This window comes from Sebastes fasciatus, chromosome 14 (assembly GCF_043250625.1).
Source record: "Sebastes fasciatus isolate fSebFas1 chromosome 14, fSebFas1.pri, whole genome shotgun sequence".
Classification (NCBI taxonomy): domain Eukaryota; kingdom Metazoa; phylum Chordata; class Actinopteri; order Perciformes; family Sebastidae; genus Sebastes; species Sebastes fasciatus.
This window is the reverse complement of record NC_133808.1, coordinates 6,648,491-6,675,553: the sequence shown is the minus strand read 5'-3', so window position 1 is coordinate 6,675,553 and position 27,063 is coordinate 6,648,491. Positions and strand designations below refer to the sequence as shown.

Here is a 27,063-nt window from a genome sequence, read left to right as displayed (position 1 = left end):
AGAGACGAGCTCGAGGCTTGCCATATCTGAGCAGCTGTCAATCACTCGCAGACTCCGATCAAACGGTCAAACTAGGCAGCGCTGATCAAATATGAATCAATATTCTGTTACTGTAGTGCTTATTTCTCACATATTTTTTTCAGAAATATCTTGTTTAGCTGTAAAATGAGCCATATTGAGATCAGTTGAGGAAATATCAAGCACCGCCCACCAGCCGGAGCAAACTTTCTCATTTTATAGCTAAACAGTACACTAAAAGATGTTTCTGAAAACATTTGAGGAGATAAATAGGCATTACAGTAACGGAATATTGATTCATATTTGATCAGCGCTGCCTAGTTTGACCGTTTGATCGGAGTTCGCGAATGATTGTCAAACGCTCTCTCTCTTAAATGACCTGTGAAGTCTTCCGTTACGGGCTAGATTTTAGATTTTTTAAAGCCTGAAAACAGAGCCATGAGGAGGTGCAGAAGTCTAGTTTTCTTTCAGAACACATAAGTTACAATATGCTGAAATGGAATTTTTGCCCAGTGATTGCCAAAAACATTCTGCTTACTGCAGGTTTAACCTCAGCTCAAGTGCACCAGAGGCTTGTCTGCTTAAAGTACAAATTCCTTAGCATAGCATCAAATCTGGCACGAGTATCTGCTGACTGAGGCGGGTAAAGCATCCAGCAACACTGTGTGAAAGTGGGCATTCAAATGTTCAAAGCATTCGGCACAAAGTCACAGTTACTTTTTATCTGAAATTTATGTCAACATATGAACACATGTGAATAAAAGTATGCAGAATGTTTTTTTATTTATTGGTTTATGTAACAGTTTCAGTGTAGATGAGATAAACATAAATGCAGAGTAAGCCAAGGCAATTATTGTTTCTGTAGTACTGGACAGATGTTACATTGGTAACCTAAAAAGAAATACAAAATCATAACAGTTAGTGATATAGTGTATAAGTCCTTTGAATGCAAATAAAAGCCTTAGTAGGTTTAACCTTAAAGCTGCACTAATCAATATTTCTATACTAACAATAGACGGGTTTCTTTTATACAAACATTACTGGTGGCGCGCGCATGCAGGGGGCAAAACCGCTTTGGCAGCTGGTCGTAATCGTGTTATGAAATGTCTAACGTTAGATCAGACTTAAGTGTGATTTTTGACCTGTGGGAATCAGGGTCTGTTTGGTTGACAATCCGGTCAGAGTTCAAGTTATGTGAGCCTCACTTGATGGCCGCCGCCAGACACTTTTCTTTAGCGATTCCTCAACAGGTATAACATTAATATAAAACTGGAAGTGTGGATTTTGGTCTTGTTATTAGTAAAACCAGTCACACAGCAGCTCTTTGTATGTCGGGCAGGTGAACGTTAAACTTAGACACCTGACGGCTCTCTATTTAATAGCATGTTGCTGCGTTAGCGGTTAGCCCTCAGTCGCAAACGTAACGCCAAAAGTCAATACATTATTGCAGATATGTCTGATTCCAATTTAAACAAACGTTAGCTTCCATGGCCGCTTCTTGATCGTCTACCAGACGTCTTCCCTTCAAAATGTAACGTTACGGCATACCGGAGTGAGCTTATCCCCACCGTAGTCGCGTAACGTTACAGCAATTTGGAGCCGTAATTAAGTTTTAAGGCATAGTCACTAAATGTATATAAATATTTCCTTAGAGTGTGGGTCAATCACACTGTTGTTGATCAGTTCATTTTTATTGATCTGTGGAGCGTGACATCTCGCCATGACCACCCACTGCTTTGCTAGCGCTGTGTGACTAGAATGCTTTTGCCCGCCAGGCCTGGATCCATAATCTCCTTCTGTTTTTAGCAAAGGCATGTGATCCCCTCAGACTATTAAACATTTTCAGTCCATGTTTTCTGCGGTTGGTGCAGTCTACTGCAAAACAACTCCTTGTCGTCTCTGCTTTGCAGCTTGGCTCTGCTAGACATGCCGTGCTTTATGCCACCCTAGCTGCGAGCGCATCTCTCTGTGATGACGTCACATAGAAACCCGTCTACAGACCAAATGACTCTGTGCAATGTGAAAGTGGTCGCTCATAGAGACAAACCCACAGACAATTATCACCCAACTCTGCAGTTCCCCTCAGCTCTGAAGAGCATTTAGTCTCTTGTTTTGATTTTCTTTGCTTTACTGTGTTGGTGCCGTCTCACCGCTCTCATTAGCCTATACCCACTGTACACACTAAACCCACTGTAGGTCTACGCTAGCTGCACAGCACCAGGCAGCAGACAGACAAAGTTAGCAAACATAGTGGAGCATTTAGCGGCTAAAGAGCCATATATTTTTTCTCAGGAGTTGGTGGATCCAAAGAGAGTTAAAACAAGAGTGAATATTGGACTTTTTTTTGTCAGGGGGTCAAAAACACAACTCCAAAGGACTTTTGCTCTGTGTCTGCTGGAATGGGCAGTTGTTTGTTGGAATATTTGCCTATAAATTAATAATATGTCAAATGTGTTAACAGCTTGTTCTGCTGCCCCCAAGTGGCCAAAAAAACAAACAGAAAAACAATAATTAATGCAGCTTTAAAGGATAAAGCTGGTAATATTCTATACAGTATGTATTTTCTATTGTTAACAAATCCCATGAAATGACTGAAAGCAACAATGAAAAGATCCTACGGGCAAGTATCCAAGACCTTATGTAACTTTTTCCTCTATAAATGCACTGGGTGGTTTCTTTATTACAATGAGATTTATTACAGGGACTGTAGTACTAGCACACCAAATGTGTATTAATCCGCAGCTAAAAATAGTTCCCAACAAATGAACCATTCACTTCAGTTTGATTAACATTTGCTAAAAACGACAGTGCCCAGCTGTTTCAGGACGTTACTTGAAAAAAAAAGATATATATTTGTGCCTCCTTTTTAAATATTACATTTCTTTTTAGGAATACACAGGCTTGGGTCTGAGTCCCACAGACAAGCTAAGGAATTCAGGAAGCACTTTTCGTGAGATTAGTTGACAACAGGTGAAATATAATAATGACAACTTTATTCTTTAGGTAGTTTAGTATACTTTAACCTTTAACCTTGTAAATTAAAAAAAAAAAAAAAAAGAGACAAAGCGTTCAAATATTCTTCTTCAATTTCTCCTCCCAGATTTGTAATTTTTGGAGAGAACCCAACCCCATCACAGGATGTGCTGGACTGTGCTAATAAGACGCTGCTTCCGTGGGCATCGCTCTCAGCTCCACCTGGAACTGGTTACAGTTGGGATCCCCTCTGACTTTAGGCGTTGCGGGAATCTGGACTCCGGTCAAGGGGTTAACGCACCAGCACTCGCCCCGCTGGCCGTGGGTGGACATGTTGCACTGGAGAGAAGGAAGAAAAACACAAACTAGACAAGTTGGAAAACACTGGAAAAAAAAAGGGAGGGGTAAAGATGCACAGTGGGAAGTAAGGGGGTGCGTTAATGAAGCATGGCGTACGGTGGCTTGAGATGTGTGTGTGTGTGTGTGTGTGTGTGTGTGTGCGTGTGCTTGTGGATGTTCTGGTGGCGGGGGGCCATTGGATGAGAGTGAGGGCTATGGTTTCGGGTGGGACAACACTCACCCAATAACAGCCCATCCTCAGGTCATGCCCCCAACTCACAACCAACAACCCGTCCACAGCCACACATGCCATCACAGACACACAAACAGCGGCATGCCAGTAGACCAGCCCCCCCCACCCCCACCACCACCACCCCCCATCCCCCTCCACCACAGAGCCCCCCTCTACTCAGAAATGAGGTCGTAATTGAAGTGGACACAGTTTACGCCGCGCACGCGGGGCGGCCGCGGAGGGGACGGCCAAAAGAATGAAGAGCTGGGGGGAAAGAAAAGACTTTCCATTTTCTTCCTTCGATGAGAAAGAACAAAAAAAGTGACAGTTACAGTAATTACCCCGCGACAAGGAGGGACAACTCCAAAAGGGAGCCGAGTGTTGAGGAGGTACAGTGTTCCTCCCTGGGAACCGGGGACTCGGGTCCGAAACAATGCTGTTGTTTGTGACCAGTGATGAAAATTGGCCGAGTGGTTGAGAGCCCAGCTTTAGGAAACTGTGGCGCCTATTCAAATCTTCTTTTCTGCTCTACTATCCTCGTAAGAAAACACTGGATATGTGACCTTGTTTGTCCTCCTCCGTCTGATTTCTATGGATGAGCAGAATTCAAATTCAAGCCCCCAGTCGGAAGCACAGTTCGTTCCTCGGCTTAACAAAAGTCTTCCCATGAAGTACGCCAAACAGTTTTATTGCCTTGTAACCTTGAGCTCAGAAGCTGTTGCCTCATTCATGATGACAACATCTCCACACGCATTTGTGTGTGTGTGTGTGTGTGTGTGTGTGTGTGTGTGTGTGTGTGTGTGTGTGTGTGTGGGTGTGTGGGTAAGAGCAGAGTATTAAGGAAGAGAAGGGTGTGTGTGAGTTTATAAAAAAAAAGACAGAGGGGGGGTAGTTGTGTGGAGAGTTGTGGCAGGTGGGAGAGAGGGGGAGGTTATATATTTTTTTCCAGGGTGATTTTGCCAGACTGATACAAGAGAGTTTTGCGTGTGTGTGCGTGTGTGTGTGTGTGTGTGTGTGTGTGTGTGTGTGTGTGTGTGTGCGTGTGTGTGTGTGTGTGTGTGTGTGTGTGAGAGAGTCAGTGTGAAAGAGAAGAGAGGGGAAATCCAAGGGAGAATTAAACAAAATGATACAGTAGGTGTGTGTGTGTGTGCGTGAGAGAGAGAGAGAGAGAGAGAGAGAGAGAGAGAGAGAGAGAGAGAGAGAGAGAAAGAGAGAGAGAGAGAGAGATATTAAAAAGGTAAATAGGGAAAAGCAACGAAGGGAGAAACACATACTGAAGCCTTTTCCATCACCAAAGTCAGTGGTCACTACCAGCAGAATTTGAAACCTGATAACATGCAACTGCTGGAGTTTTCCTCGTGAAACAAGTCACCGGTGAATCATACGGAACAGAAAACCGCTGCAGCACTGCTCAATATGGGACTATGAAACTCTCAAACATGTCACAACATGTCAACAAACCTTAACGCGTGATGTCACGGCAGGTGTTTCACCTTCGACAGCGGACGGAAAGCACCTGCTGTGACATCACTGATTGAGGCGTGGCCAGTATTGTGACATTCTTGAGAGTTTCAGCCCATATAGAGAGCAGCCTTTTTCTGCCGTGCATTTTGGCGTTAAAATTTGATGTTTGGAATATCATAAATTAGCTCACTGATCTTGATATGAAATAAACATCATCTTAGTTGAATTTGAATGAATGATAAGGAAAAAGGTACGAAATACAGTGTTTAGCATCATTTTATTGACATTTTCCTAAAATTCTGCCTGATATATTGTATCTGGTATTTCTGGAAATGTTGGGACCTTGACTAGCATGTAAAATAAATGTGTGTTTAGATGGTGTTTGTATCAACAATAGTGGTCAAATGGTACAAAGGCATTTCACTTGCGCTAGCCATAGGTTGACTGACTCGCATGCCAATCAGCTTGCAATCTGCTAACCTCAACACATAACTTCATACAGGTAAACGTTTCTAGGCAGAACTCATGCTTGTGAACTTTGGCTCCTCACTACATGCATCAATTGACACGGCTGCACGCACTGGACCGTGACCCCTGTACTGGGACAGTTCAGCAAGCATCCACGAACCGTATCGACAACATACATTTGTAAATCAGGGCAGTGGAACTATATATAGAGAGTGGCAAAACATTTATTCTTGTTTCTACCAATCTTCACCAAATATTATCCAGATTTTTAAAAGTATTATCTTTCCAAGGTCAAATTCACACTCAAAACAAATCTCTATAAATTATTTTCTGTTGCCATTATGATATCAAAACTAATTTGGAAAATTATATATATATATATTAGGGACAGTACATATTTACACCTTGGCACTTTCACACAAGACAATTATTATTGTCATTTTTAGTTGGTTACAGAGCATTGCTTGTGTGCGTATCCATACATGTTAGCCGGATTGGATCAGCAGCTTCATTAAACGAAAAGACAGACCCAAATGGGCATGGCCACTGGCAACTAGAAGGCCCTGGGGCCAAAGTGAGCCTGCTGGACCCCCTGTTAGCACTGTTCCTGCCTTAAAATTTGATTTAAACACAGGGACCCTCTTCAAGACAGGGCCTCAACATGGTGTAATAAAGCCCAACCTTCAGGCCCTTATCATCTTTTGGGACCCCTGGAGTTTTGGGGCCCTGGGGAAGTTCCTGCTATGCCCGCAATTTTTCATCAGATAAATAGCTAAAGGCAAGGAAGTATAGGTATACTGTATATATTGTCGGCATAAAATTGATGACATCATGTGGACCATGCCAATCCTGTGGCTGCTCATTGTAAAAATGCTTGGTATGATGTAATAGCACTGAGATGCACTGGTACTGAGAATGTAGAGGGTTTCGTCAATGTGAAACTCCCTGGATTTATTTCCTCATGATCCTGTCTCCCAACAGTCTCAATATGTATTGATATGAAGACATTCCTGTGAACTTCTCCTGTTGTCCTTTTCCAGCCCAGTCACACAGCAGTTAGTGAAATAGTCACAAAATTGAAAGTATTGATTCGTATACATAGAAAGAAATTTCACATTTTTTTCGTGATGGTCAGCACAAAATCAATTCATATGTAATCTACATAATTGTGAATTGGAAAGTATAAAGAGCGGCGAACGGCGCGAAGGGTGGAGGTCGGGGTGGATGTATGGGTCAGAATGCACAGGACTTTAGCTGGCAGATTTTAAAACATATTGATAAGAGTTTTTGAAACAATGTGTCTTCAGTTCCTAATTGAAAGTGTTTCCCTAAAGTACGTCGCTCGATTTGTTGACCATGATGTTTGATGAATGTCATTAGTTTTGTGCCTATTATACACGTTTCCCTTTGTCATGTTTACCATGTTTTTCAATGATAACGCCGCCATGTTCATTCTAGTAACGCTTGGGAGCTTCTAATGTGAGAATAGTCCCACAGAAAAACTCAAACTCAAACTGTGTGTGTGTGCAGGTAAAATGCCGTGATGTGAGACGAGTCCATGGCTCACCTGTTTGAGGTTGTACAGTCCATGTCTGTCACAGTTTGGAAATTTGAGCACGTAAAGGTTCTCCAGCGGGCCTCTGTTATCCTCAGAGGTCATTTTGGAGATCTCCTCTAAGACCTTGTCCAGCTCCTGCTGACAGGCGCTCTGAAAGGACGAGAAAGGAGAAAATGATTAACACCAATACTAATTATGAAAATGAATATTTAGCACAAGCCTAAAGCAGATGTAGAAATATTAAGGCTGTCAACGTTAACGCGAAAATTACGTGTCAACGAAAATTCGCTTTAACGCCGCAAATTTCTTTAACACATTAACGCAACTTGCGATTTTTAGGTTTTAGCAGACTCAGTTTTAAAGTTAGAGTGAAGATACTGGTATCATGAAACTAGAAAAAACCTAATGAACCAACCATGTCATACTAACTTGTCGCGAAGGAGGCAAAATAATGCTCCAAACTTATGCTAAACTCTTGCGAGGAAAAACTGGCATGGTGATTTTCAAAGGGGTCCCTTGATCTCTGACCTCAAGATATGTGAATGTAAATGGGTTCTATGGGTACCCACAAGTCTCCCCTTTACAGACATGCCCACTTTATGATAATCACATGCAGTTTGTTGTTGCCTGGGCTGCAGTTTGCCATGTTATGATTTGAGCATATTTTTATGCTAAATGCAGTACCTGTGAGGGTTTCTGGACAATATTTATCATTGTTTTGTGTTGTTAATTGATTTCCAATAATAAATATATACTTACATTGGCATAAAGTAGCATATTTGTCACTCCCATGTTGACAAGTAGTATTACATACTTGACAAATCTCCTTTTAAGGTAAATTTTTAACATTCAAAAAAATTAGTGGTTAATTTGTGATTAATTGCGAAAAAACAACATCAAGTCAATTAAATAGAATCACCACGAGACAAGAAATAGAGTAAGTTTAAGTTTGAATATAGTTTGAGGCCAAGGAATGTGCTCTTGTCCAAGAAAAAGAATGGAGAAATAAAATACTTCTGTGCGTCTTGTAAAAATGTCACAAATACACACATTTATAGCTAACATTTTTATGAGGTGCAGTTAGGCAAGCAGAAAGTTCAGCCAGTATTATTGATGTGAGTCTGGTGGAGTGGAACATGAGTGGCGAGACTGCTCCGCTCAGCAGGTGGCCACGGCCACACACACACATGCGGACCTGTGCAGACACATGTTCATGTACACCTACATAAATACAGTGCAGACTAGTCCTGCTGTATGGATGTGCACGCACACACACACACTTACCATGTACAGTATCCACGTGTATATACGCACACACATACATACACACACACTTCACTGTAACACATAGAGTGTATCAGGCTGCCAGTGGGATCAAAGAGGTCCAGTCTTATGATTAGTTGGCTGAAGATGAGAGAGAAGGGCAGGAGGAGGTGCAGTCTGCCATGAACCTTATCACACATCTGAACATATGGATGAAAAGCACTCTCTTTCTTTCTCTCTGGCTCGCTCTTTCACACTTTCTGTCTTTGATTCCTTCTCTCACTCTCTCTCTCTCTCTCTCTCTCTCTCTCTCTCTCTCTCTCTCTCTCTCTCTCTCTCTCTCTCTCTCTCTCTCTCTCTCTCATATAATGAAGACACACATGAACCAACACCTCAGTACATGCACCCTCCAGTTTCTCTGCTGCCTCACTGCTCTCATATTAAAGGAAAGGTTCAGGCCATTTCATGTCACAAAATTCTAACACGCCATATATACATTTAAAGCAGCAGTGCATAGAAATGGAGTAAATATGTTTATAAAACGGTCACTATATCCTGACAGTGGTGCATGAGACAAGTAATCTGAAAAAAATCATGTGCCTCTGAGTCCTCCGGTGTCACTCGCAAACTCCGATCAAACGGTCAAGCTAGGCAGCGCTGATCAAATATGAATCAATTTTCTGTTACGCTAATGCCTATTTCTTGCATGTTCTCAGAAACATCATGTATGTACTGTTTAATGTACTGTAAAATGAGCCGGAACAAACTTTCTCATTTTACAGCTAAACAGTACATTACAAGATGTTTCTGAGAACATTTGAGGATAGACATAGGCATTACAGTAACAGAATATTGATTCATATTTGATCAGCGCCGCCTAGTTTGACCGTTTGATCGGAGTTTGTGAGTGATTGACAGCTGCCTCCGTTAAATGAACAGCCAATAGGAACGCTCTCTCTTTCGCTCTGTGATTGGCGAAAGTCTCCCGTCACTGGCTAGATTTTTTTAAAGCCTGAAAACAGAGTCATGAGGAGGTGCAGAAGTCTAGTTTTCTCTCAGAACACTTGAATTACAATATGCTGAAAGGTTATTGTGGAATTTTTGCCCAATGATGCCTAAAACATTCTGCCTACCCTCGCTTTAAAGGGTTGTTGGCTGCTGTAATTATTCCTTCTCTCCATACTGGCCTTGAAGAGATCCCTTCATATGCTGTGAGAAGTATAGGGAAAAAAACTCAACAGTCCTCGTTCCAAGCAAAAATGCATGTACGGTTCAGCTAAGGGGTCGCCTGTAACAATAGTAACTTACTGTATGTGCTGCATTTGCAACACGGAGCAAAGTTGTTGTTGCACCTAGAGGAATAAATAGTAAAAAAAGAGTGTGGTAACTGGTAAAAAACGGGCTATTTTATGAACATGTGCCAACAACAACCTCAGTAATGTGTCTCGCGTATGGTACCACGTCATTTACCGTGCATTTCTCACATGTTGTCATGACAAAAAAGAAAGATCTTGTAGTGTGTGACCCCCTGAAGCCGATCAGCCATGCAGTGTGAAAACCACAACGACTTCAAGACTCCCAATTACAAGACCGCAAGTTGTGTAGTGTGAACAGCACTATTTAACAGTAAAAAAAAATTGCAATATATAGGTGAACAGTATTTTTTTTTTTAACTTTAATTTTTTCTGTTTCATTGACACATTGAAATGTGAGTCATCTATTACCATGAAAAATATTTGGTTTCCATAATTTGCTTTCCATAAAGTTGAAAATAAAATGTTTAGGTTTAGCTTGATTACATACACATTTTTCAAGTCAAGTGCAGTGCAGTATCAAAAAAGGTTTAATGTTTTATGTGCTTGTTTGATGTGCTGTGCACCTTATGTTGTTTGGTATGCTGTTTTGACTCTATATAAATTGAAAAATTCAATTAAAGGATTTACACTAAAAAAGGTTTAATGAGGCCAAAGATGAAGAAAAAAGAAAAAAATCCAGAAGATTACAGGGTCTTTGTGTGAAAACAATAACATGAATGTGACGCAAAGGAGACTTTTAATTAACTAAAACAATTGTGTTTATATTCAAGGAATGACGGCAACAAATCTGACACGACCCCAGCTGACAGCTAAGCATGTATTTTGCGTACAGTATTTGACCTCACAAGAACAACCACAACGAAGTGCATCCATGCTTGACACCAGCTGTCTGAAGTTCCTCCCCCCACCCTGCCCAGCTGCACGGATCCTTTTACTGCATTCTCTCTTTTGTTGCTTCTAATGATCTTAACAATTGTTTTGTACCCTCCCGCTTATGATTTTTTTTGTTTTGTTTTGTTTTGTTTTGCTGCAAGCGAGTGAGTTAAGTGAGGGAGAAAATGAGCAAATGCACATAATTGTTTGCCATGTTGAGACAAGCCTCAACATGCGCAGCCCCCCTGGGAGCCAAAACTCATTTGCATGAAACAGAAAAAAATATCTGTGTTTGTAACGCCACCCCATTAAAGGGTTTTCCAGGAACTGTTTTTATTTTTTGTGGAGCTGCGTTTGAGACTGGGAAATGTGGAGTGAGTGTTAAAGAATACGAAGGGGGGGGGGGGGGTTGTAATCTCTATACTGCATTAACACGCATTCCTCTGTGAAGAGCAAAACAACATCAGTTTTCATCATGAAGATGCTCATTATGGGCAATTATTAAAGCTAAGACAACTCTCTTTTCTTAATTCAGCTAATGTTGCTTCTACTTACTTCACACATAATTAGAAATGCGTCAATGAATGCACAGAGGTAGTGCTTAAAATAATTCTAAAAGTGGAAAGACATCACCATGAAGTCAGTTTCAAACAAAAGGCCTGCATTTGCTAAGGAAGATATACAGCATATATCTGTACGCTAACTACCACAGCATTTCCTACATTATTACCACTTTGTTGCATGTTGTTTTGTCTCACATTCTTGGACAACAATTGAATGCGGTCAACAAATACCTTTTCACATATCACTACTATGAAAGCACATACATGTGTGCTTGTTTTAGTCATGTTGTGGGGACAAAAATGTGTTCACACAGTCAAGGGACTCTTCTCCAACATGGGAACAAAAACTTCCTCCACACCAGCTAAGCCGTAAAAGTTTGGGGTTGAAACTTGGGTTTTGGTTAAGGTGAGGATTAAGTTAGGGTGAGAGTTGTGATTAGGCATGCGGTTGTTACGATTAAGGTTAGGGCAAGTCGCCCAGGGAATGAGTGTTTGTGCACGTGCGTATGCTTGTTTGAGTGAATGAGTGCCCAGAGGAGGGCACTACTGTACCAGACAATGTTGCTCACACAGCATATTGTTGACCGTTTGTCACTGCTTGCTTTTGATAGGCAGACATTTCACTGCACTGTGCCATACCCAACTGTACTACACACAAAATATAAGCAGGGATGCTTCTGCGGGGAAAAAGACACTAAGGTTTTGGTTCGTTGGGATTTTTCTTCAGTATCTGTGACTGTCCCTGTTTAACTAGCAAATAAGGGAGAGGTTACAACATAGAGTTGCAAAAGTTTTGAGTGTTATAATAACAAACAGGGTCAGCTACTTAAGACTTTCAGCTTATAAATGGACTGGTGTCAGTTATATTTCCATACAAACAAATCAAATGTATATATATTTCTTTTCAGAATAAGGGCAGACGACTTGTGTTTCATTTTGTATCCAGTTGATCAATCGTGATGTGTGAGACACCGCATTTTTCAAATACATTTACTGGCTTTCACCTTTGTTTTTGCCCTTAAAAATGTTTTAAAACAGCCCATATGATAATAAAAATGAACTTTTAATCTAAGAAGTTTATGTCCGCTTTACAGCTGTTGAGTTACATCAGAGGAGCAGTGTGTAGGATATGGCGGCATCTAGCGGTGAGGTTGCAGATTGCAACCGACTTAAACGTCTCCTGTGTGCCAAGCGTGTAGGAGAACTACGGTGTTTGACGGGGAACCGTGAAAATGCGAATAGCCTATAGAGCCAGTGTTTGGGGTTTGTCAGTTCTGGGCTACTGTAGAAAAAATGGACGCCGGCTCCATGAAGAGGAGCCGCGCCGCATGTAGCTATAAACGGCTCAGTCTAAGTAAACAAAAACACATAAATTATTATTTTCTAGGGCTTTCAATCAAAATTAAAATTAACAGTTGAAATATTTAATCGCGATTAAGCACATGATGGTCCGTAGTTAATTGCAATTAATCGCAAATAGAAGATTTGGGAGATTCGTCAAGTATTTAATACTCTTATCAACATGGAAGTGGGAAAATGTGCTGCTTTACGCAAATGTATGTATATATTTATTATAGGGAATCAATTAACAACACAAAACAATGATAAATATTGTCCAGAAACCCTCACAGGTACTGCATTTAGCATAAAAAAATATGCTCAAATCATAACATGGCAAACTGCAGCCCAACAGGCAACAACAGCTGTCAGTGTGTCAGTGTGCTGACTTGACTATGACTTGCCCCAAACTGCATGTGATTATCATAAAGTGGGCATGTCTGTAAGGGGGAGACTCGTGGGTACCCAGAGAACCTATTTTTATTCACAAATCTTGAAGTCAGAGGTCTAGGGACCCCTTTGAAAATGGCCATGCCAGTTTTAGTAACTTCGCCATTTAGCGTTCTTCCCCACAAGCTAGTATAACATGACAACCTTAAAACCGCAAGTTGCATTAATGCGTTAAATAAATTAGTAGCGTTAAAATTAATTTGCTTTAACGCGTTGTTATCGTGTTAACTTTGACAGCCATATTATTTTCAGGTGATTGTACACTAATGAAAACATACTTATTAATATGATATTACATATCTGCCAATAGATCCCCCTGAATGCTACACATTGTTCCTTTAAGTAATACATTGTGAGGAAGTTAATCCTCAATGGTTACTCAAAAATAGTTGAAGGTTTAGATCTGACCTGTAGCACTTTCTGGGTTCGAGGGTCCTCTAGTTGATTCGTCTTCATCTTGGTTTTGCGCTCGTTCAGGTGTTGCTGCCTGGCGGACTCCATCCAAAACCACGCCTCCATGGCAGGTCTTTTGGTGTTTGGATTCTCGGTCCCTTGCACCTCTACATTTAGACAAACACACACACAGTTAATCGGCAGCATCTGTACATAAACTCTGCCTATAGGCCCTCTTGAAAACAGACTTCCTGTTCTATTCAAAGCTAATAGAGTGCTCCAGGGATGACGCATTTTTGTAGGCCAACCAGGAAGTTAGCATCGCCTTGGGTTCCCTTGACAAAAAGCCAATGTGATTTTTCCATATGGTTTTGGATTATTGCAGAAAGTAAACTCTGTGGCAAACAAACGTTTATGATACTTACACGTTTTGTTCAGCAAGATAATCTCCACAAATGAACACCACGTTTATGATTTTTGAAGTGTGAATGCAATCAGCAGAAGTGAAAAGCTAACGTTAGGCTATAAACGAACTACACCTCAGACGCATGAACACGAGTAAACACAACGAGGCTGTAAAGGCGGACGAGTCGGCCTGATGACGTTTAATAGACTCATTTAGCCACTTGTAAGCAACTGCCTTTTTTAAGGCACGTCTAGGCTTGAAAATTGATGTATGTTATATATCGTAGAACAAAACATTAACATCTCTTAAGCTTGTGTTAACCACAGACCTTAAGGGAACAGGAAGTGCTAAAATGCTAACTCATTTCAGGGTTTTAGGACTCATTCCTGTAGCTCTCTATTCAGCCTTTTGGCATTCTTTCTGGTTATAATCCCAGTGTAACATTCAATGCTTTGGTGGCTCTCAGAAAAGGCGCATGCTGAGTCAGTTCTTTGAGCATTAAAGAGTCATGTCTTTTATGTCGTAAATGGACAGATGTTACACACACACACACAAAACTGCCTCACCATCTCTGCTGCTTTCTAAAATACTCACGCACATTCATCTACATGTATCTATTCTTTAATCACAAACTGCTATTAAAACCCAACATCCACCTAATAACAGGCCCTTTTACAAGTCATCTTAATCCTGGAATTAGAAGACAAAGTCGTTCTGTGTCCTCGAGGCATCCTGTGTCCCTCATACCTCATGTCACTAATTCTATACTGGACAGTCAGGCGCTGCAACGGCTGTAATTACTACGGCGACAGCGTGAACGAGATCATTTGCTGTCTTGTGACGCAGTTTTGCACAGGTCACCTCAGAGCGGTGGGGTCACTCTGAGTTGGTTTCCTGCTGATGTTATAGCAACGCATGTTCATCATTTGTTGGAGACAGGAGAGACAAAACACAAACAACAAGATAACAAATTAATCTAGAACAAAGTAGAATGGCAAAAAAAATTAGACCTACTCTGTGCACACAATGAATGTGATTGTAAAAACACAGATACAAAGACACTGTAGACACATAGTCATCACAGACATAATGATCTGAGATTGTCTGACACATTTCAACAGGAAAGCGGTGACTGAATTACAGAGCTGAGCTCGACTGCTAGTCATTGGTGGTGAGTCCAGACTCGTAAGGAAGCACTTCTGATTAAGGCTTTTCATGCTGAGTAAGGATTTTTTTTTTTTTTGGGTGCCTAATCTGCCTGCCAGAGGCTGTGTGTGTGTACGTGTATGTTTTGTGTGAGAGAGTGTGTGTGTGTGTCTGTAATTAGCGCTATAAAAACAGGAGCAGAACTCAGAGGTTGTAAATCACACCCGAGAGGGAAAGGCCCCCCCAGTGAATCTTCAGAGCTCCTTACACATGCTATGACACCTTCTTCTGAAATGTTTACGTGCGTGTTCACGCGAGTCTGTGCGCGTACTTTTTGGTCTACACTCTGCCAGCTGTAAAAGTAAGTGTGGCGTCTACATTTGTTTTCACGTTTAGCCTCAAAGCAGCAGTAGGTGGGATTGGAGCAAATATGATTAAAAAAAGTTGTGACTATATCCTGACAGTAGTGCATGAGAGAGGTAAAAAAATCATGTTCCTCTGTGTCCTCCAGTGCTCCTAATGGCATCTGCAAGATTTTACATACCCGAAGAAAACATCCAATAGGAGCCGAGCTCTCTGAGCAGCTGTCAATCACTCGCAAACTCTGATCAAACTGTCAAACTAAGCAGCGTTGATCAGATATGAATCAATATTTGGTTACTGTAATGCTTATTTATAGCATAAAATGTTTTCAGAAACATCTTGTAGTGCACTGTTTAGCTGTAAAATGAGAAAGTTTGCTCCGGCTGGTGGGCGGTGCTTGATATTTCCTCAACTTATCTCAACATGGCTCATTTTACAGTTAGACATTACACTACAAGATGTTTCTGAAAACATTTGAGGCGAGAAATAGGCATTACAGTAACAGAATATTGTTTCATATTTGATCAGCGCTGCCTAGCTTGACCGTTTGATCGGAGATTGCGAGTGATTGACAGCTGCTCAGAGATGGCAAGGCTCCAGCTGGGCTCTGATTGGTGGTTTTCCTCCGGTCTGTGAAATCTTGCAGATGCCATTAGGAGCACTGGAAGACACCGGAGGACAAAGAGGCAAAAAAAAAATTCAGATTACCTGTCTCATGCACTACTCACAGGATATAGTGACAGTTTTATAAAAAAAACTTTTTTAAAACATATTTGTTCCAATTCTACTTTCTGCAGCTTTAAGTTTAGGGAAAAAAATTGTGTTTTGGGTTAAAAACACAACTACACAGTGTTGGTTTCACACGGGAATGCGAACTCCAGTCCAGTCACATTCATCGTCCCGGGCCTCCACCTAATATGGAGTTTCACAGTACAGCACCTGACTTCCACTTCTGCTCCTGTCATAATTACTAGGTTCGCCAGAGGTCACTCTCGTGTTCTTTTATACCTTCTTTCGGTGATCTACCATGTGAATAGATGATAAAACCTACTAGTTGGTGTAGTAGGCCCCGACTGACCCACATCTATGGGGCTTATAGCGACTTATATAACGCCTATTTAACAGCCTGACAACAGTCTAATCGGCTGGAATGTTTGTACCAAATGTCATGGAAATCCATCCAATATTTGACGAGACATCTCACTCTGGATTTAAGTGGTGGCTTGAGCCGACATTGCCATCAATCAAGCACCAAATTTGACAGTGCATCTGTGTCCCTCTGTATGTTTTTATGTGACTCAAGGCACACAGGGAAATCTTTCCAATCTGATAATCCAATTAGAAACAGTTAAAACTGTGCAGCCACAAACAAGACTTGACGAAACATGTTACATGTTCTGTACAGTGTGTGAGCGATGGCCAAAAGTCATAAATTCCAACCTCCAGCTGAGCACACAAGCTTAGAATCTCGGTCCAAGTTGAGATATTCACAAACAGTGGAAGAATCTCTCACATGTAGTGAGAGTTTCTGCAGAACACATTAAACATATTCAAGAGAGGGCTTGATTTAATGATTTCATTTAAACGTCTGTTGCTCTAAAAAGGGATATAGTTTTTCTTCCCCCTGTGCGAGTACACTGCATTGACACTTTCAAAAGACAACAGTGGATGCAACTATAGACAGGTTGTAAAAAATCCCAACTTATTTCTATAGTTTATGTTTAAGATCCTGTTTTCTATAGACACTTATAGGAACTCATGACAGCATGTTCCAGGGAGAAAAAACCCCAAAACAAAACACATCTTTAGCCAGCAGCTGTCATCTAAATACTGTGTTGTTGATTCTGTCTTCAGTGCCATAGAAACTACCTGTCTCGAGCTGTTGGGACTGTTGGCTCTGGGTATTGCCTTTGAGCAATGCTTTCACAGTTCTCTCACTGCACAGAATGAGTAATGTCTTTCCAGAGTTGCTTAGCATTAATGCATTTGCCCTGTTATTGTATACAATGAAGCTGTGTCTCAAGAAACTTAACTGTGCCTCCACAGCCAACAGAGTGGCTTTACAGTACTTCAAACCATTGTCAGTGTAAATGGTTCCTCTCAAGGCTTGACCACTTCAAACACTTTACAGCTGGCAAACAGACAAAAAGCAATTGAATAATGAAGAAGGTTTTGCCCAGCCAGAGATCCCCCTTCAAACCTTTTACAGTTAGCTAGTTCTTTCAACTCTTGATGTTGCTATGCATCCATGTGGCTGAGTGTGTCATCCAAACCAAATGCCTTTGTAGTTTTAAGGGAAAACTGTTGCCAATTGGAGCTCATACAGTGTTTGTCAGACTTAAAAGACAATACGTGCACTCCACTGTTGTATTGCAGAGAACCAGTGCTCGAAGTGGGCCGGTACCCACCGGTACGCAGTACCGGCATTTCTACATTTTACTCCTTGGCGTACCGTGACTTTTTCCTTGCGTACCGGAACTTCTCACAAGCGAACGGCACGAGGGAGGGGGAGTGGGGTGAGAACGAGGGTGCTGTAGTTTATCGATACAATGTTCACGTCCTTTTTGTAAAATAATTAGTGAGCTGTATTTTTTATTTGTGAACAAATATAATCAATGAAACATTATTTAAAAGATTTCTGAATCTGCTACTTGATTTATAGAATATGATTTTAGAGGACAAACATTTCCAGAAGAATTGAATGTTCAAATGAAGGCTGTGATAAATAATACAAAATAATGATTTAATTAATAATACAAAATGGTAAAAATTATGTAAAATTGAATAGATTTAAGTGAAAAACCTTCAAATATTCTTCAAGGAGGAGTCCAAAACCCAATATCTCCTAGTATCTTTTATTCACTGTATAAATTCAGAATGTGTCTCTGTATAATATGTAGGAGCATCTTGACTGGGACTCTGCTCCTAAAACCTGAATGAACAGCTCACACACCTCAGCTCTGCATGCATACCTGCCTGTCTGTCTGGCTGCTGTTGATTCTATAGACATCCTATATAAGATAAGATCAGATAAGATAAGATGAACCTTTATTAATCCCCGGAGGGAAATTCAGGTGTCAGGTATATAATATATTATATAGCAAGACTACAAATAACACAGGCAAGCACTTTAAGTATTAACACTACAAACACACCACATTAACCCTATAATGTCCCAGTTGGAATATTATTGGATTATTATAGGCCAACTATAAAAGATGCATAGCCCAAGTATAATGATATAACAATAAAACCACAGCTAATTATGACTAACACAGTATAACATGCTTAAAAAAATAATGAATAAATATCTGTCTGTGAGTCTGTGACAAATTACTACCAATAATAATGATAATGAACCTGCAACCAATAGACAGAAGTCCCTTCCCAAAAATGACATATACAGTAAATGTCATTGTTCACGTATTTTGTCTTGCCAGTTGTTGTCAGTGGTGTAAAGTATTGAGATTTTTTACTTTAAATAGACAATGTGTAATCTACTGGTGTAGTTGCAGATTGCAACCAACTGAGTACCGCTTTGCTCACTCCTCCCTTCCCAAGACGGCGGTAACGTGAGCCGCAGAGTGCAAAACCGTGGTAACGCCGTTTGCCTCGCTCAGAGGTCATCCTTACCATGATAACACTACTTTAGGAGCAGCGGCAGCTGGTGGTACCACGGTTTTGCACTCTGCAGTTCATGTTACCGCAGTTTCACAAGCGTGTCGGAGAACTACGGTGGCCTTCAGGTAACATAAAAATACGAAAGGCTCTCTCTAGAGCCAGTGTTTGGTTTGTCTGTTCTGGCGACTGTAGAAACATGGTGGACTCCGTGAAGAGGACCCGCTCCCTATGTAGATCTGAAGGGCTCTTTCTAAGCTAACGAAAACACAAAGATTCTTAGTTTCACGTGATTATACACTAAAGAAAACATAGTTGTGAATATTAGCTATATTTCTGCTAATAGATCCCCCGAAATGCTACACACTGGCCCTTTAAACTGCACTATTCAATCATTGGAGGCAAACCGATCTAAAAGGAGTTAATATTGAACGTACATGTGCTAGGTGGCCAGAAATACAACTCTAAAAAGATGCTAATATTGCTCTGCATGCCTGCTAGCAAACAACTAGCAAAGAAACCCTTTGTTTGCATGGTCACCATTATAACTTTATACGGTGATAATGCTTCTGTGTTGTGTTTTTGGCTTGTTGTGCTGCCCACAAAAGTCAGTTATTACAAGTTTAAATAAGTGTAGCAAAACTACATTTATATACATTTTTATTTCATTCAAAGTAGGCCAATAGAGATATTAACAGTAAAAACTCAGCAATGGCCTTATTTCAAGCATTATATTGCAAAATAAAGATTTATTACTGATGCATAAACAGATGCAGAATTTTAATGTTGCAGTAACATTGGCCGAGAAGGAGCTAATTTGAATTATACTGTGTGCTATAACAGTGCATTATGATTGATAAATTGATTATAGTATATGTTTTATTATGTGTTTTATTAATCTTAATTTTTAATATACAGTAACTAAAAAATAATCACTGTGGGGTAAATATTGTGGAAAGTACAATATTTCCTTCTGAACTGCAGTGGAGTAGAAAGCATAGCATAAAATCAAATTTCACACTGCTGATTAAAGCCTCAAAATTGTTCTTAATTAGAGTACTTAAGTGAATGTACCTAGCTTGTTGTGATATTAAATTCAAGCTCATTGATGTTATAATCATGTTATGCAACATGTGACTTTCCAACATGAACTGTTAAATTAGCACGAAGGAGGCAGGGCTTCCTATTAACACCTCATGGGCAGTTTTCTCAGAATTGCAGGCACCGACATGCATCTCCCACCCAAAGTGATCTCTTATGGTTTCACCTTTTCCTGTGGATGTGTGTGTGTGCACATTACTAGAGTAATTAAAGAGTGTGAGTGAGGGTGAAGGAGCGTGTCTCAGCAGAGGATCACCTGCAGGGCAACAAGGGCAGTCACCGCCGACAACACAAGAAAAGAAAGGAGAGAGAAGCAGACAGAGAGATGTGCGAGGAAAGTGCAAACAAGGATTGTACAGGACAGCGGTTTCTTATTGGCTGGAGAGGGGGGGGGTTTGTCAGTAGAGGATTGGTGGCCTGTGTTAGTTCAGATAGCAAAGAATACACACATGCCCTTCTCCTACCAGATAGTGGTGAGTTGGACTTGAGGAAAAGGTCATAGTGTAGCATGTGAGTAAGTAAATGTTCAATGTATAGTTAAAAACACTTAGGGTTAAAGTAAGGGAATTACCATGAGCATAGCATAGCATTGCCTGATCGATATCATTAATTAAAATAAGGCTAGGCTTAAAGGCTTAAAGGTGCTAAATACAATATTCAAAGCATATGTATTGCCTCCACACGGCTCTCAACATGGCGACGGTGCTAACGGCAGTAACAGTGAAAACAAGGACAACAGTGTTGACAGAGCTAACAGAGTTACCTGGGAAGGAACCGGAGGGTGGGCGTTATGCCTCCGCCCGAACGCCGTCGGTCGGGACGGCGTTATCAGCTGTAACCGCCAAATGAGCGCAGTACCAGCCCGTTCTCAGTCCCAGGGCGTCAAATACCGAGGCTTTGTCACGGTTGTCGGTGTGTGATCCCGCCGCAAAAGACACCCTTTAGCGCCGGTATGAGACACACCGGGCTTTCCATTAACTACAATATAAACCCGTCCACAAAAGTAGTAAACGCACAGGGAAAGTACGCCAGAGTTGACTATGGCGACGTAGTATAAAGAGCCAAAAGAGACACAGGGTGGGTGGGAGGGTGGAGGATCGGTCCAACAAACACAAGGCTTTCATCCAGGAGACAGCAGTTTGTGTCCCGTGCGTTAAATTTCACTTTCACGTTACAATCAGCTGTTTGTTCGTAGCCCGTGTTCACAACGTTCAGTTTAATTCACTTTATAAACATAGTAGTTTAAAGCCCAACCATGTCGTTTTTTCCAAAACCTAACTAAGTGGTTTTGTTGCCTAAACCTAAAATGACGCCAAGGGGCGTGACAAAGCAGCCGTATGTGATGAATTGCGATGAGAACTTTTTGGCAGTGCAGAGCTGTCGCCATGAGCTAGCCAGCGGGGCAAACTTACATGCACTAAAAGACACGCAGACTACCCGGCTATGTCAACAAAGCACCGAGAAGCTCGGATTACAACAAACACAGAGGGAGGGCGACTTAATTCTCTGGTCAGGTAGACATTACTCCTCTATGTCTTTACATAGCAAGTTGTTTACTGCTATATTAATGCGCTGAATATCGTATAGTGAATCTTTAAGTCTGGCTCCTAAACTTTTGTATTCGCCCATGTGACTTTTTTCACAGTTTCACTGCAGCAGTAGGCCTTTTTTATAGAAGACATTTTGACATGTCACAGTAGGAAAATCACTGGTAAATAATCAAATGAATAGTTGCTGAATTCCATCTAGATGCTTCACTTTCAGGGTCCTGGTATTGGCTGGCTCACTGACACGCCGTCATGGCTGACTGGGACACTTGAATAGCCATCATTAATGTTATTAGTAACACCTGTGCTTTTCTTGCTATGACAAGTCAAAATGTCTGCTGTGAAAAAGGCTTCATGTTGCTCTTGTTCCTTTGATTTTTTATTAACGCTATTACTTGTTTTGTTACAGTTGCCTCTTTAATGTCATGCACTCTGGCTGGTTTGCAGTGTAACGGGATATACTATTAAGCTGAACTCTGTGCTACTATTTTGAGGAGGTTCTGTCAGTGATATCAAGTACAGACTACCGGGATGGATAGCAATCACAGTCCAATATACAGCATTCAAACTGCTACAAGTGCAATTATATTTCACTCCCTTACCAACAGTGGATCTATCCAATCTGCAAATGGAAATTTGTTTATGTATTTAGAATGCTTTTAGGATTTCGTGGTCTTGGTACTTCTTTTTTTGATCGTTTTTCAAATGGTAGCTAGATTTGATTCTGCCCAACTAAGTTTAATCCAATTACTATGATTATTCAGGCCTCCAAAACAACTCTCCCCTCACAAATATTTGAGTGATTAAATGTCCAACAACTGCTGGTAGTGGACAGTGGGCCACCTCCGGGTCTGAAAAGTGAAGCCAATGTAGAAGTGCCTTAAAGTTGCATTCTTTCTAATAGCCAGCAGGGGGCGACTCCTCTGGTTGCAAACATAGACTATATATAAGAAGTGGACATAGTCGCCATGACGTCACCCATTGGTTTTTGGACTTTTGAAACTTTGAATTCGGCTTTTTGGCCGTCGCCTTGTTGTTTTTTGCAACAAGAAGTGACACAAGAGGGTGGAACAACCGAACCCTGAACAAGACATTTTCAGGCGACTAAAAAGGTTATATATAACTTTCATGAACTGAAAACACAATTGATTAAAGTTCTAAGATGAAAACACGGACAGCTCCCAGACCGGACTACTGTATGTTGTGGCAACGGCAGAAATGCCACACTCGAGGCTTCAAAACGTCAGTCCACAAACCAATGGGTGACATCACTGTGACTACATCCACTTCTTATATACAGTCTATGGTAGTGGACTTAAAATAATGTTGTGAAATACAAGTATTGGGTCTCCATCTTTCAAGTAAATGAACACAGAGTTGTGCTGAACAGAACTTCCCTTCAGTAAAGTACATTATGACATTAATGGGTAATGCAAATATCATTGTATAATAATGCATCCATATCACTGATAGAACTCCATAAGAGACCGTGCAATCCTTTTCTTTATCCATGTTTAAAACGCAAGGAAACATTTTGATTCACTTGGAGACTGAAGCTCAACCAAACACTCATCACCAGACTGAAACCTTTGTGGACCATGACTGAGAGAACATTTCCAAGTCGACTCCCACTGCAAAAATAGTTCAAGTGGAAACGCTGAAGATGAGGTGCCATTTCTAATATTACACGCTATTTTCAGATTGGACGAATTCAAGCCACGGATTTGAATCATCTGGGTTGCCGTTTTCTTTCACCTTTGCAATGTGGAAATTTTGCAGAAGTACTGTTGCCGCAAAGTGTGGAGGAGGAGGAGGAGAAGCAGAGGCGGTAAATGCCGCGTTAATGACATCAGCAGTGTAAAAGAGCTAAATGATGTCAAAATTATAAGGGGATATGAAGTGTGCTCCCACCAGACAAAGCCACAGTGGTTGATTTGAACTCTGGACTGTTTACTCAGGCCGTCATGCGTCATGCTCAGGCAGGTGAGAATAAGGCCATTTGAACTCAGAATGACACCAAATAACCACAAGCAAATCCCTAAAAATACAAGTCTCTGTTCCCTTTCAAGTGATCAGTTAGGAATGAGAACGTAATCTCGAACAACTACAGGAAACGACCCCAAAATGTACATTTTAATGGGGACAAAGGACACATAAGTTGACATCTGATAGCCTGTAGTTGCTCATGCTTGAAAAGCCAAGTATAACACAGTGAATTTAGGGCAAACCACAGTTTGATCTGTTGCTCATTTTCAGCTTTTCCTTTATGCGTTCTAACTAGTTTGAGCACCAAAGACGGCAAATCACAGCAGAGGGCGCAGGCAAGTTGATCACGTTTAACTAAAGTTACAGGGTGTGGGATTGAGTTTGTTTTTATTACCCTCTCCCAACAAAACCTCAAAGAGTCTTAAAAACAACTGAAAAAAATCTCCTCTGTTGAGTCTTTTATTGTCTGAAAATATTTCAGTCCAATAACTTATAAAATACATTCCTCAGAGAGATGACCCAAAGTGATTATATATAAAAACAGCTTGATTGAGAAATTAGGTTGCACCTGTTACCATGGACATCTCCAAACATTCTGATGGGCGTCTGTGGTGCTGTATATTCTATATGTACAGAATGTGACAAGGTTCACAATTCAATCAGTTTTTAATTTTCAAATGTGTATTATATCGCTTCCCTCAAGTACCATAAACAACATCCTGTCAAAACCAAGCACTCCCAATAGGAGAGCTTTGAGGATATGGGTTACAGACATGTTACGGGTTCATCTGAGGGATACTGCTTATTTATGCACACAGATGTGAGCCTGCCACTGGCTGCCAAACATATTGCACATGTCAACATTCATATTCAGGAATCAACAGTGACCCTTTGTCCCCAATAACTGTAATGTGGGAGAGCAAAGCTTGACATTTCAGTGTCCCCGCAGGATTTCTGGGTTATGTATTTTGGGTAGTTATTGTGACCAAATACGTTTGATGTAGATGTGTTTTTTCTGACATTAAATATTTTGTGACAGCTTCTCCGTCTTTACTTTAGGGATACTGTTTTAACTTCATGCTCAGGTGTGATGACGGGTCGAAACTAGCTGGCTTGGTGATGCTGGCACCCATGCAGAATATTAATTAATATGTTACACAATATGATGATGATGGATACTGGAAGGCTTTGTATTGAATTACAGTAAATACTTGGCAGACTCTATACAGTAGTATTAAATAATTTTAAGCTGTGGCTGCACTGTTAGAGAATAACACTGACTACGTTTACATGCACACTAATATTCCACAGTTATTCTGAATATTACAATATCCTAAATTTGATACGGGTCATGTAAACTGCATATTCCGTCAGGATAATCTGAATTATGCCTTATTCCGAATGGAGCATTTTCAGATTAAGACACGTTGGATATGCTGATCGTGGCCTTCAGCACGCACTGGGGCGGTTTGCAGCCGAGAGCGAAGCGGTCGGGATGAGAGTCTGTACCTCCAAGTCAGAGGCCATGGTTCTCTACCGGAAAACGGTGGTTGCTCCCTCCGGGTGGGGAGTGAGTTACTGCCCCAAGCAAGAGAGTTTAAGTATCTCAGGGTCGTGATCACGATTGAGGATAAAATGGAGCAGTAGATGGACAGGCGGTTCGGTGCGGCATCTGCAAGTATACGGGCGCTGTACCGGACCATTGTGATGAAGAGGGAGCTGAACTGGAAGGCAAAGCTCTCGATTTACCAGTAAATATATGTTCCAACCCTCACCTATGGTCATGGGCTTTGGGTAGTGACCGAATGAATGAGATTGTGAGATACCACTATGTTGACCAGCTATGTGGACCGGCTAGTTGTCAGCTTTTGGTGTTAGAGCTGCCTGTTGCTGCTGAAAACAATTTTGATGAGAACAGTGAGACTGAACCAAAACATTTAAGCTGTTGTCTGTGAAACCAAAACAATGAGCTGAAAGAGGCTAAAATGCTCCGTAGAGTTGAGAGAGGGTGTAGAGTCTGGTGAAATCTGCAGCTTTAACTTTAACTTCCCCCTTTCAACACTTTTTCCCAAAACAACTTACCATTTGTAGCCTCATGGTCCAGAGTTGTTGTGACATCCAAGTCCACTTTTTGTCCACATCGTCCTAAACCGTGGATGAGTTGTTGCAAAGGTAATTCAGAGTCTGTGCTCGGGTAGCACCTCAGGCTGCCGGAGCACCTCGGCGTATAGACCCCGCAAAGCTCCCCCTCCAGCCGGGCACACAGTGGACAGCAGCCACAACCAGGCTCCCGTACTATTTCTGTACATGCTGCTGTGACTTTGGGACATAAAGCCAAACGCTCCGCTGTACAACTTGGGCATCGGAAAGCCAAATCTCCACGTAAGGTTCCAGGCAAAGCAAAGTATGCAAACAGCAAACCGCAAGTAAAATATATTCCCATTCTAACGCGTCCTACGTTTATCAGTGACTACTGAAATTCAAAATGACCCTTGGAAGATAATCAGTATGAACCTCAGGACCCTGAAAGCCAACTGTGTGCGGGTAAACATTGTGATGCCACTAACAGGGTCCTATCTGCTGTCATATTCCTGCCTTGCCATAAATTAGAAGAACAAAAGGGCCCATTACATCAAATTATACATCCTGAAATGATTGATTTTGGTTTGGTTTATTTGTGCAGATACAGTGAGTTTACAAAGTACATTGTAAGATGTAGTGGAATCCCCAAAAAAGCCTATAAGGAATTTACAGGTATTTTCATGTGTGCACAAATACATTTATTAAACCCATGCTTCCAATCCCCATTTTAATTCAATATAACATTCACAGAAATATGGTGGACTGCATTGTTTCTCTTCTTTTGTTAAGTTCATTACAGTGCCAAGCTGAAATCATAAACATAAATGAGGGGAGAGCAGGGTCATTTGGTTCATGGGGACAGTTGAGACTGCAAGTTTAGCAAGTTAGAAAGCAACTATGCCTTCACTTTCAACCTCAAAGTGCAGACCTTTTCATCTTTTTGTTTTGTTGGTAGCTAGCACAGGAGTCCAAAGTGTGTCTGCTCTCCCTGGAACAGTGGGACAGTTACGCGGGAACAGCTGGGACAGTTTTGTTTATAATACCGACCTTGTTACAAATCAACTAAAAGCAGACATAAACAAGACAAAGGCTTTTCCTAATTGAAAAAACGCCCAATATGAAGTAACAAAGGTTACGATATTGTAACCCTAGTTCTATAAGCACAGGGGGAGCCATCTACTGGATTCTATGGGGTAATCAAACGTCATCAAATTTGTGACTCGAGTCTGACTTGAGTCCAAGTCATGTGACTTGAATCCAAACCTCTGGAGATTAGTGATAGGCTGCGTTTTGAGAGAAAAACAAAATGCATAATGAATGAGTAGTTTTGCAAACCTATCTGGAAATCTGTGACCATGTGTCTTGATTGAAGACTCCAGTGGAGAACAAAGCAGAGCAATGTACTTAAAGATGCACTATGTATTCTACGCTGTCTGCAAACCAGGAGGATGTGCAAAAATAATGAATGGTTTTGGTCACCCTCTCTCACCACTTACAGGTTTGGTGGGCTGTAACTGAAAAAGTAAGCAAAGTAAGTCAACTTTGACCCAATAAAAGCATCAAATG

At 41.1% G+C, this 27,063-nt stretch overlaps 1 protein-coding gene and 1 long non-coding RNA gene across 2 annotated transcripts in view; both read right to left on the bottom strand.

Annotated features, from left to right (window-relative positions):
• LOC141782235 (uncharacterized) overlaps positions 1-27,063 on the bottom strand; it is a 493,504-nt gene that overhangs the window by 318,247 nt on the left and 148,194 nt on the right. The window lies entirely within an intron of this gene.
• Positions 726-25,936, bottom strand: igfbp2b (insulin-like growth factor binding protein 2b). Its single transcript, XM_074658308.1, has 4 exons — positions 25,498-25,936; positions 13,264-13,415; positions 7,062-7,202; positions 726-3,330 (listed from the first exon to the last, which is right to left on the bottom strand). Exons 1-4 carry the CDS (start codon positions 25,856-25,858, stop codon positions 3,172-3,174), a joined length of 813 nt encoding a protein of 270 aa, XP_074514409.1. The 5' UTR covers positions 25,859-25,936; the 3' UTR covers positions 726-3,171.

Coding starts and splice junctions, on each gene's coding strand:
- igfbp2b (XM_074658308.1), bottom strand. CDS start 25,858: ATGGGAATATATTTTACTTGCGGTTTGCTGTTTGCATACTTTGCTTTG. Junction 7,203..13,263: donor GAACCCAGAAAGTGCTACAG/GTCAGATCTAAA, acceptor TCGTCCTTTCAG/AGCGCCTGTCAGCAGGAGCT. Junction 3,331..7,061: donor GACTGTACAACCTCAAACAG/GTGAGCCATGGA, acceptor CCTTCTCTCCAG/TGCAACATGTCCACCCACGG.